General features: G+C 61.7%; 3 protein-coding genes across 3 annotated transcripts; 1 reads left to right on the top strand and 2 right to left on the bottom strand.

Annotated features, from left to right (window-relative positions):
• Window positions 1-143: 143 nt before the first annotated feature.
• MNEG_6035 (hypothetical protein) lies at window positions 144-1,428 on the top strand (the record flags this gene model as incomplete). The annotated part of the gene is made up of 2 exons (XM_014045488.1): window positions 144-334; window positions 816-1,428. The coding sequence occupies 2 exons, from the start codon at window positions 144-146 to the stop codon at window positions 1,426-1,428; spliced, it is 804 nt and encodes a 267-aa protein (XP_013900942.1).
• Window positions 1,429-2,893: 1,465 nt separating this feature from the next.
• Window positions 2,894-4,181, bottom strand: MNEG_6036 (flagellar associated protein; the record flags this gene model as incomplete). Its single annotated transcript, XM_014045489.1, has 3 exons — window positions 2,894-3,319; window positions 3,630-3,776; window positions 4,005-4,181. The coding sequence occupies 3 exons, from the start codon at window positions 4,179-4,181 to the stop codon at window positions 2,894-2,896; spliced, it is 750 nt and encodes a 249-aa protein (XP_013900943.1).
• A 1,770-nt stretch (window positions 4,182-5,951) lies between these two features.
• Window positions 5,952-8,309, bottom strand: MNEG_6037 (hypothetical protein; the record flags this gene model as incomplete). The annotated part of the gene is made up of 6 exons (XM_014045490.1): window positions 5,952-6,083; window positions 6,339-6,380; window positions 6,630-6,716; window positions 7,017-7,239; window positions 7,591-7,851; window positions 8,155-8,309. 6 exons carry the CDS (start codon window positions 8,307-8,309, stop codon window positions 5,952-5,954), a joined length of 900 nt encoding a protein of 299 aa, XP_013900944.1.
• Window positions 8,310-10,228: the final 1,919 nt, after the last annotated feature.

A 10,228-nucleotide genomic window follows, 5' to 3' on the forward strand; every position in this document is an offset into this window, starting at 1 on the left:
GTCGCTCCCTTCTCTCGTTTCTTACTCCCTCCCTCTCGGCCCACCTCCCTTCTCTCCTGCGTGCCGTACGCCATGGCCGCGCGCGGCCGCCGCACGTCTCTGACCTGTCACGTCGATCGTCCACCCTTAAAGCAAACGGCTCAATGGTACTGTCGACCAATCGACCCACCACACCAACCGGCCCCAAAACATCCGACAGGCTGGTCTGGCTGATCCTGCTGCCGTTCACCCTGTGGCCCGTGTACTACTGGATGAGCATCCCCTTGTCGGGCCTCTTTGCATTCCTGATGTTTGGGATCGACGAGATCGGCGTGCAGATCGAGGAGCCCTTCGGGTGCGTGTTGTGGGAGCCTCGGCGGCACCAGGGACCGCCGGTGCCGGGGTTTGGCTGCACCAGGGGTTGGTGGCACCAGGGGTAGACAAAACCAGGCATTGATGGCACCGCGGTTAACTGGCACCATGGTCTGAATTTCGCGAGTGCTCTGACGTGTGTGTGTGTGTGCATGAGCCTATTTTCAGCTGCAACGAGCTTTGATGTGGTGTCCATGTGATAGAAGATGGGGGACACAGAGATGTGCGCTGCACGAGAGGGCAAGCGAGAAGATTGATAGCTGGGCGTGGAGCTGTCTAAGTGGGATGCCACCATTCAGAATTCCTCAACTTGTGCGGTCAGCCTTCAAACATGCACCCTTAAATCGTGTACACACGCGCGCGTGCGCACACACACACACACACACAAACACACACGCACACACACACACACACACACACAATTTCCCGTTTTCTTCTCAATCTCGCAACCTGCAAACCTGCAGAATCCTGCCCCTCGAGGCCATCACAAACACAATCGAGCTGAACATCCGGGAGCTGCTCGCCCACAGCTTCGAAGCCACAGCGTTGGCCACCCAGCCGCGCCGCGCCCACGGCGCCCCCTCTGCACATGCATTCGGCAGCACAACAGGCGGCATCGACGAGGATCAGGAGGTGGCTGCTGTGGCAGCAACAGGCGCGGCAGCAGCAGCGGGTGGCGCGGCAGCCTGCGACCACGGGACCGAGGTGACAGCTGAAGTGTGCGTGGAGGGCGGAGGGCGCCGCAAGTCCGAGGCGGCCGCAGGAGGTGTAGCAGGCGGCAGCCGGCGGAGCGTCGCGCTGCTGACATCGGCGAGCAACGAGGCACAGGAGCTGGTGGCAGCAGCCCTGCAGCTGCAGTCTGCAAAGAGCGGCGCTTGCGGCGGCCTGGCATCTGGCGGGAGCGGCGGCCTGCGGGGCGGCAGCGGAGGCGGTGGCAGCGTCGGTCGCCGCCCGATTCGTGTCGCGTCGAAAACAGAGGTGGAGATAGCTTCCGGCGGTCAGCCCATATCGGCAGCCACAACTTCGCCTCAGCACAGCCTGACCAGCGGCGGGCTTGCCACTTGGCTGCACGACTGACCTGTGTAGCCTCCGGGGGCCTGCTAGTGCAGGCGCCTGCTTGGTCTAACACCTAGTGCTGATCACTGCAGCGGTTGCGCTGTGAAGCTACTCTTCTTTTGACATCACTGATACTTAGCCCGCATCATGATTTCAAGCAAAGCGGCCCGCGTGCTGGCTGTGTGGTGATTGATACAAGCTAAAGTGTTGGGAGGTGACCAGCAAGGGCACCACTTCGCCTTCAGGGGGCATTCACGGATGGTCATGCCTCCATCACTGGCTGTTGCGTTAGGCAAAACTTCTTCCTATCTGCCAATTGCACTGCTGATGTGGCAGCTGTCTGTCGCTTCTGTTGTGACCGCCTGTCTAGCGGCGGACCGTTGCAAAGCAAGCGCTTGCGCCGACGTGCACAGCGGTGTCAAGCGTGTTGTGTTGCTGGTGTTGTTGCTCATTTGTGCTGATTGTTCCCCCGCACCAGAACACATCCCTATGATCCTGAAAATGCACGGCATCAGACCTACTAGCTGGTTTGACTTCCACATCTTGAGAAGGCTGCCGTAGAGCCGCGTATCAGTGTGTAGGTGCCCTTTGCCCTACTGTCTCGCGCCCCGCTGCGGGCACTAGCTCTGCCCGGCCCTCCCCCCTTCACCACTTTAAAGTACGTTACAGCACTTGCTTGAGCGGGTAAAATAAACAGAAGACCTGATCTACTACTGGCACGCAGCTGTTGTGGTGGTCGAGTCACACCTGAGTTGATGAATTGTAACGTAATCGACAGATACGCAGCGCCAGCATGCAGGATCAAAATGTAATTAAAGATCCTTGTAATTATCACGTTGCTGGGGGGGGGGAGAGTTAGCGCTGGGGGGAGAGTTAGCGCCGCCGGCGATGCACAGCCGTCGAAGCCACGCATCATTTCGGCATGGAGCGTGAATCTGGTATGGCGCGTTGCTGCTCTAGGCAGACAGACCGATATCAACGGCTGCAAACGCGCACGGTGCAGGATGCGGTGCCGATGAGGGTTCGACAGGGTGATCGCTGGGTCTGTGCACCTTCCCCTTGTAAGGGTTGCAAGGACGTGCATTAGGGTCTCAGCCAGGGCGAGCCTTTGTGTGTGATGGTGCTTACAGGCGGCAGCTGCCGTCGGCTTGGGTGACGCACAGATGAGCCCGGCCCCCAGGGAGCCGCTGGGTGGTTCGGAGGTTGGGCCTCAGGCGAGTTTAGGCGCGCGTGATTTGGGGCGCGAGTGAGTTCGACAGCAAGCGGAGCGGGTTCGGGCAAAAGTAAGTGCTGGTTCCGCAATAATCAAAAGTACCCGTTCTCATGTAGGCGCAGACGACGAAGCTGTCGACTCCCCAGGCAGGGATGACTAAGCCCCGAGAACGGATCGCTATGGCGTCAACGCGGCGAGTAGGCGGCGGTCAAACCCTGATTTTGTACACAAAAATGCTTGCACCGTATCTAGATGGAGCCCTTCAAAGACGGTCTACACGGCGCGCCCCACGACCTGGGCAATCTGCGCCAGCAGGGCCGCTTTCAGCGTTTGAAATTCGTCGGCGCTGATGACGCCCCGCTCCGCCAGCTGGGACGCCTCCAGCAGACTTGGCAGCGGGTCCGCTGCGCTCGCGAGCACCCCGACCTTGGCCGCACGCGCCTCGGGCGCGGTCAGCGCGCCGCGCTGCACCAGCACGTCCAGTGCCGACAGGCGCGCCGCGAGCTCGCCGCCGCCGCTGCCGCCGCCGCGTGCCATGCCGGCCTGCTGGAGGGGCGCCGCGGCGGAGCCCTGGTGCTGCCTGTTCAGGCGGACCGCCAGCTGCAGGGCCTCGCGGGCGCCGAGGGGGGCGGCCAGGAAAACGGCGCTCAGCTCGGCGCCGGCGTCGGGGTTGCTGTTCCCAGCGGTCTGGACGCTGACCTGTTCGATGTGATGAGGTTTGGGCAGGTGGCTTTGGAGCATTGTGGCGGGGCGGCTCGTCTGCAATGTGCACGATGATGTTTTGGGGCGCAATGAGGCTGTGCTGGAGCGCCCTCCTCCAGGACCCGACCTGCTGACTGGGCCATGGACCCAGCGTATCGCCGCACCAGCCGTGCTGGAAATTTCAGAGCACCCCACAAGGACACCGTGCCAGTGCGGCACGCACGATCCCTGGATGTCACTCAAAATCTGTGTACAAAGCACCTGACCCCTCGTGGCTGGATGCGCCGGCGCTGACTCATCAGATCACCTGGTGGACGCCGAAGCACGCGTGGAGGCAGTTCTGAGTGATCTGGATGTCCTGCACCTTCTCCAGGGGCAGTGTCTTGACGGTCTGCTGCAGGTGGCAGCAGAAGTCGTTGTAGACACTGTGGACCTGCACAGCCTGGCTGTCGAGCTGCGCGCATGCGGGTTGTATGCATGCAGGGAGAGGAGGGGGGCATGCACGGGGTGTGCATGCTGGAGGCGTGCGGCGGCCGCTCTGCATGCGACGAACGGGGCTCGCATGGGCGTATGGGGGCTCGCATGGGCGTATGGGGCCTTGCTAAGAGCCACAGGGCTTGCAAAGTGTGCAGGGCGCCCTGCAGACGCGCCATGCACGCTCATGCATGTTGCGTGAACAGACCGGCCCGCGGCCCCTGGCAGCACGCGCCTTGAGCGAGTAGTAGGGGAACAACTTGCCCGGGCATAGGACGCCGACGGGGCAGAAGACGCACGTCAGGCCGGCGGAAGCCAACCCCACAGCGCAGTTGACGCAGCAGTTGTACCTGTTGACTCGGTGGGTCTTTTCGAAAACCTGCATGGTGTGGATCAGTCCAGATCCTCATTTTCGATCAGCCCTGGTGTTGAAAGGTTCGTGGCGTACTAGTGTACTGCGGGTGTGCGGGTATGCTGCATCAGCGACACTGGGCCAACGTTTCACTGGTGGTGCCGGCTGGTGAGGTGGCAGCCGGCTGCAAGTCCTGCGCCCCTCTGAGTTTGCGTACGTTTCTGCGCTGCGATCAGTGCATGGCCGCGCCTGTCGTGACTCAGTGACAGCTTCTCCACATCAAACAAAAAGGCGATTACCGCCGCTGACTCGAGGGTGAGCCGTTGTATAATCATCATGCACCTGTACAGCGAGCTTTCACAACGCACGAAAGCATGCGGGCAAAGCACGAACGCGCGAGTGCATCGCGGAGCAATCACCAGGGGCGTCTCCTCGAGTTGCGCGAGGTCCTGACCCTTCAGAAATTGCTGAAGAGCTCCTGGTGGCGAAGGCTCCAGAATGGGCCCGACGGAGGACGACTGCCCCATGGCGGAGTTGGTGTCGCGATTATGAACGCACGCCGGCCAACGAACTTGGATTTGCGGGGTACAAAATATACACAACGACCGAATTTGAGTTTGGGTACAGTACACACGATGAGCATATGGATGCACAGGAGAAGCTGATGCCTCGCAACCGCTGTGCTGTGCCTGCTGTGCAAGTGCTTGGGAAACACGCGCGCCACCAACGACCTCTTGAGGCCCCCAAGCCATGTGTCCCCGCTTGAAAAGGCTGTTCGTGCGTCACAACCGCAGCCAGTCTCTGAGCGTCTAGTGGCACCCTGCTGGCCAATGATGATGTGCCGTTTATACTGGTGATCACCACCACAGTGAAGCACCACCTCAGCCTGCAGCTCCTGCAGCTGCTTTAAAATGTCCTTGCGGGCTGAGCATACCATGCCTCCATCGTTCCCACGGCCCTGCGAATTCGTACAAACCAAGTGCTTCTCTGGCCTCTCAAAGAGTTGCACTTACACGAACAACTGCATAAAAGCTTGAGTACAGCACCTGCATGACAAGGCACAACAGGCATGTGCATGCAATGGCACTTGATCAAAACGTCTGTGCAAGTGAACCAAAATTTCGAGGCCAGGCCGGCGACATAGGCCACTCCAACCAATACAAGAGCGAGCCGCCACAGATTTGATGATGGCCCCTTTCATGCGCGCAACAACTGCAAAAGGCCAACGATGCCTGGATGCAACAGGGCATTCAAGATGCTTGCCTTCAGCCGGTTCACCAAGTGCGTGGAAAATTCAAGAGCACGCCGCAGCGCGTCTACCATGCCTGGAGCGGCGAAAGCCTGCCAACAGGAGTCAAGATGCCTCTGCCCAGAGCCCCAAGCATGCCTCTCCCCTCAAGACCATCCCTCATCCCTCCAACCATCAACCCAGGCAGCGACTCTTGCAAATGCTATCGCTCTCACATTCGCCCGCCCGAACCATTTGTTTGTTTGCCCTCACACGCAATGCAACAACGGCCGCCCTTCCACCCATGTGCACCCTCTCGTTGCAACAGCCATACCAGTGCCCGCGCAGCTGTGCATGAACCACACCTCAAAACATGATGCAAGGCCACGTCCCGCCCCGGGCAACCGCGGCTCGGCCGCCCCAGCACATGCATGCATGGGCCGCCGTTGACATACACTGCTGTTGCCGTCCGCATGCATCCTCAGCTGCGACGCCGGCTGCCTGTTGGTGGCAACGACCGTCGTCGCACTCACATTCTGAGGCCGGCGAGCGTGCCTTGCGCATGATGTTGACACTCACGCCTGAGCCACGGCCGCGTGGCGCTCCAGGAGCTCGCTGACGGACCGCAGCCGCTCCGCCGCGTCGGCGACGCGCGCGGGCACGCCATGACCCGGCAGCACGTGCAGCCAGTCATAATCCAGCAGCTTCTAAGGGGGGAGGTTGACGCGAAGCGGCGAAGGGAGGGGGAGGGGGGGAACGGGGGGTGAAGATTGTGTCAGTGCTCTATGTGGCGTTGCGTGAGGGCGCTTGGGGGAAAATGGAGCAACCGCTGCCGATTTGATGACCCTCGGTCGCGAGAGGGACCGGAACCAGCCCAGGAGGGGGGATTGCGGGAAAAGTGTGAAGTATGCAAGGACAACACCTATTGAAGCGAGACCCAGCCGGGCTAGCTGGGGACGCACCTGCACCGAGCGCAGCTGCTCCGGCACTGAGTACCAGTTGGCCTGCGGGAAGGGGGCGCGCGTGATGACTGATGAGGGACCATGTGGGGGCGCCGCACGTCGGAAGTCGGACGAATCGGCACCGCCTTCCTACACACAAGCTTGTAGCGCCATGCGTGGCGCGAGCCAAACCCCGCATGATATCCTTGCCCCGCAAAGCAAGCTGGCGCCTGCTGGGTGAGTGTCCGCCAAGCTGAGGCGGCCTAGAAGACCAAGTGTGGCGATCGGATCCCAGGTGCTATGGGCAATCACCTCTGTGAAGATGAACAGCTCAGAATTCATCTTCCAGTGGGAGTCGGCGTACTCGGCCCCGCTCAGGTGGTCGCCGGAGAAAAGGGCCTGGTGGATTCGTGATTAGGTGCGCACATGCGTTTCGGCAGGGCAAAGCCGAATCAGCTTGTTTCTTTGGCGGCAGGGCGAGTGGCCGTCGAGGGTGTTTGGGGCCCCCGGGTTGCACAACGGTGGGGGCCGCCGGCAGGCAGTGTTGCGAGCGCAGTGTCCCGGCCGTTGAGGCAAGGGTGGCTTCCTGTAACGCTGGGTGAAACTGCATACCACAGTCCAACTAGATGACGCCAAACGAGGCAACGGACCTGCTCCAGATCGCACTGCCCCGCAAAACAACCTCGTCGACCCCCGCACCTTGTGCCTCTTGGAGTGCAGCACCACGTGGTGCTCCGTGTGCCCGGGGGTTGCGATCAGCGTCAGATCGTCGTCGCCGTCCGGGAACGCCCAGGTCGGGCCCTCGCCCGTGATCTGGATCTCGCACTCCTTGGTGCCCTGGTGATCTGTGGTCTCGTTCTGGTGGATGATGCGCTTGGCGCCAAAGTGCTTCGCCCACTTTGCGTGGTCGGCCACGTCGTCCCTTTGGGGAAAATGTTATAAAGAGGAGGACGGTGTGAGGGTTCGAACAGGCGTGGATGCATGCCCACACATATGGCGATGTAACATGCTGATGCAATTGTCCCAACGTATTATAGCTATTTGGATAGACGCATGTAAGATGGGAGAGCATGGGGAGAGTGGCGTGGCAATGCCATCCAGGTGGGAGCCGTAAAAACCGTATGCAGTCCAGCCAGGCGTCAATGCAGTTGCACCAGAGAGCTGACACGAAGAGGGGGGGGGACAGCGCCGAATCGCCCAAAAACATCCGGAACACCTCGAGCCTGCAGGCGAACCCCCGAAACGCCCCGGCGCGATCCGCCCGCGCCCTCACTTGTGCGTGAGGAAGATGTATTCGATGCCCCCCAGCTCCTCTATGCCCTTGGCCAGTGCCGGGTTGAACCTCGGGGCGTCCACCAAGACGTTGCCCCGCCCCCCAGGCCGCGTGAGCAGCCAGCCCGCGCCGCCGAACGACGCCTCTGAGTGCCACCCACAGTGGTACACGCCCGGCGCCTCGGTCAGCCAGGGGCGGGGGAGGCTCTTTTGGGCGGCCTTGATCTCGGAGCCGTCCCGCTGGCGCACGTGGATGGAGAAGCTGCGCGGGCGGGTGTGCACGGGGGGAGCAGGTCAGCATGCGGGGGGCGATGGGGAGGCGGAGGGCGGTTGTAGCAGGACTGAAGCGAAGGCGGGGGTCTGCCGTGTGCAGACGTGGACAAATAGCGGCGCGGGTGGCGCGTGCGCAAAACACACACACACACACACACACACACACACACACACACACACACACACACACACAAGCGCGCGCACACACACGCCGCCGCCGCCGCCGCCGCCGCCGCAGCAGCAGCAGCAGCAGCAGCAGCGCGCACAGGCTCAAAGCGGCTGGGATGCTCACACAGGGCACGAGTAGAGCGCCTGCAGCGCGGCCTGCCGCTGCTCCGGGGTCTTCGGCTGCTCAGTCACGGCCGCCTGCAGGCCGACTGCCGAGAAGGTGTCCGGGGCGACCCAGCGGCAGGTCTGCGGATTCCAAGCAAGGCAGCGACAGCTCATTATTAGACCATGCAAGCGAAAGGTCCTGTGCATGGATGGGGGGCATGCGTACAGCCTGGTACAGACGCCCCAACCCCATGCAGAGCTGCCGTTGCTGCCTGCAGTTGGATCAGAGCCAGCAGCAGGCCGCCCGCCCCGCCCAGACCCCCAGAAAAATAAGAGTGCTGGCAGCCCGCGACGCGCGGCGCCGCCGCACCATGCAGTCGATGCACGAGGCGTCAACGAAAAAGTCCCCGTCCACGTTCTCAGGGCGCGGCGCCCGCTTCTGCTCAGGCGTGTACTGAGTTCGAGGGCGGGGGGCGGCGATGCAGGGGGCAGCACCAAACATGCGATCTTCAGAGGCGGATGTTCAACAGCAGGCACCGGTCGTTGGTTTGGGGAGTACTGACTACCTGCCGCCCCTCTGCTCTCCTGCCTGGTCAGCGACTGGGCTGGGCCCTCGTCAGGCAGAGCGGTTTGCTGCTCATGGCGGCGGCTGGTGAGCCTCACCTTCTCTTTTTCTGCCCAGAGGACGCGCCTCTCGGCAAAAGTGATGCTGCGCGGCTCCGCAGACGCTGCAGCGCGCACGACCACAACGGACCGCCGCGCATGCGCAAAGCTTGGCAAAGAGCGCAGCCCCGTCCTGGTCATCATCATGGCTGTTGCGGCTGCTTGCTGCTATGGGAACAATGAGCGAGTCTACCAATACTTCCAAGTCGTGACCGAAGGCAGGCACCTGATCGAGTTGGGATCGAAGTGTCAGCTTTACTTGAATGAAGATCTTGCATGGAATCAGTGGCGACTATAAGAATTTCACACGTGCTATATCACGGTCGCGTCGTCACCTGACGCACTTCGTAAATGCTTCAAAATCTCACACAACGACCTTGCGAGCTGCAATATTCCATGCCTCAAGGCCGTAATATAGAAGATGAGAACCCATTCGGTGCAGGTGAGGCGAGCAATCAGCAGCAGCCAGGGGACCTGAGGGTGCTGCTGCGCCGCCCTCGCGGCTGGTCAAGCCTGCAACCTGCCGGAAGGCAGGCAGCGGCTCAATGCACCGTGCTTGTTTGTGGAGCGGGCTGATTGGGTGATGGTCTGAACCAACCCTTTACTGACCACTGATTGCCCAGATGGATCCGTGGATGCATTCTGGCACGCACCTGATGGGTTGACACACAATTAGGACCCGGCTGCGGTGTCCCCCCCCAACACACTCTTGTGCTGGGATGCAAACAGCGTTGTTGAGCGGCTTTACTCGTTGGTTTTGATGCGCGTGCGTATTGTACAGGCAGTACTGTGCGCTGTGGCACACAGGCAGGCCTCCTTTGACCAGACGGTTCCTGATTGGCTTCTGAAGGAATCAATGATCGCAAGTACAGCACAAGCAAATCAAAAAGGATTGGACCAATTGAACAGGCCCCAAGTTGAATGCAAGGGGCGGGTGGTACTGCCAGCACGTCAGTGCCTCCCAACCTGCCATATGCTGGAGCAAAGGAAGCATCCTGCTTCGAGCCAAAACGATTCAGCGGTTCGCGTCGATGCGTCGGCCGAAGGCCGCTGCAGCAGTGCAGGAGCTTTTGCTGGGGGCCACACCCTGCACAGCGCACGGCCACCGGGGTCGAGCGCGGGATATGAGTCGCGCAGGCAGGGGGCCTGCGTGCATGCGCACACATACGTGCCAGCCTACGGGGTGGTCGGTTCAAGGTGGGTCGAGATAGGGTTGCTAAGCAGGCTGGCGGCTGCCTGTTCAAGGGCGGGCGGCAGGCGGCGCGCGCGCGCGTCGGGGCCGCCTGTTGCAGCGGCCGCGGCCGCGCGTGCGCGGTACGCCGTGCGCGCCCTGGGGGCATGTCGCAGCCCCTGGTCCTCTCCTATGTTCGGTCGCTCTCTCGCGCGCTGTTCGCTCGCTTTGGCGACAGCCCCCCCCCCCCCCCCCCCCC

Source organism: Monoraphidium neglectum (assembly GCF_000611645.1).
Source record: "Monoraphidium neglectum strain SAG 48.87 unplaced genomic scaffold scaffold00948, whole genome shotgun sequence".
In the NCBI taxonomy this organism is placed as follows: Eukaryota; Viridiplantae; Chlorophyta; class Chlorophyceae; order Sphaeropleales; family Selenastraceae; genus Monoraphidium; species Monoraphidium neglectum.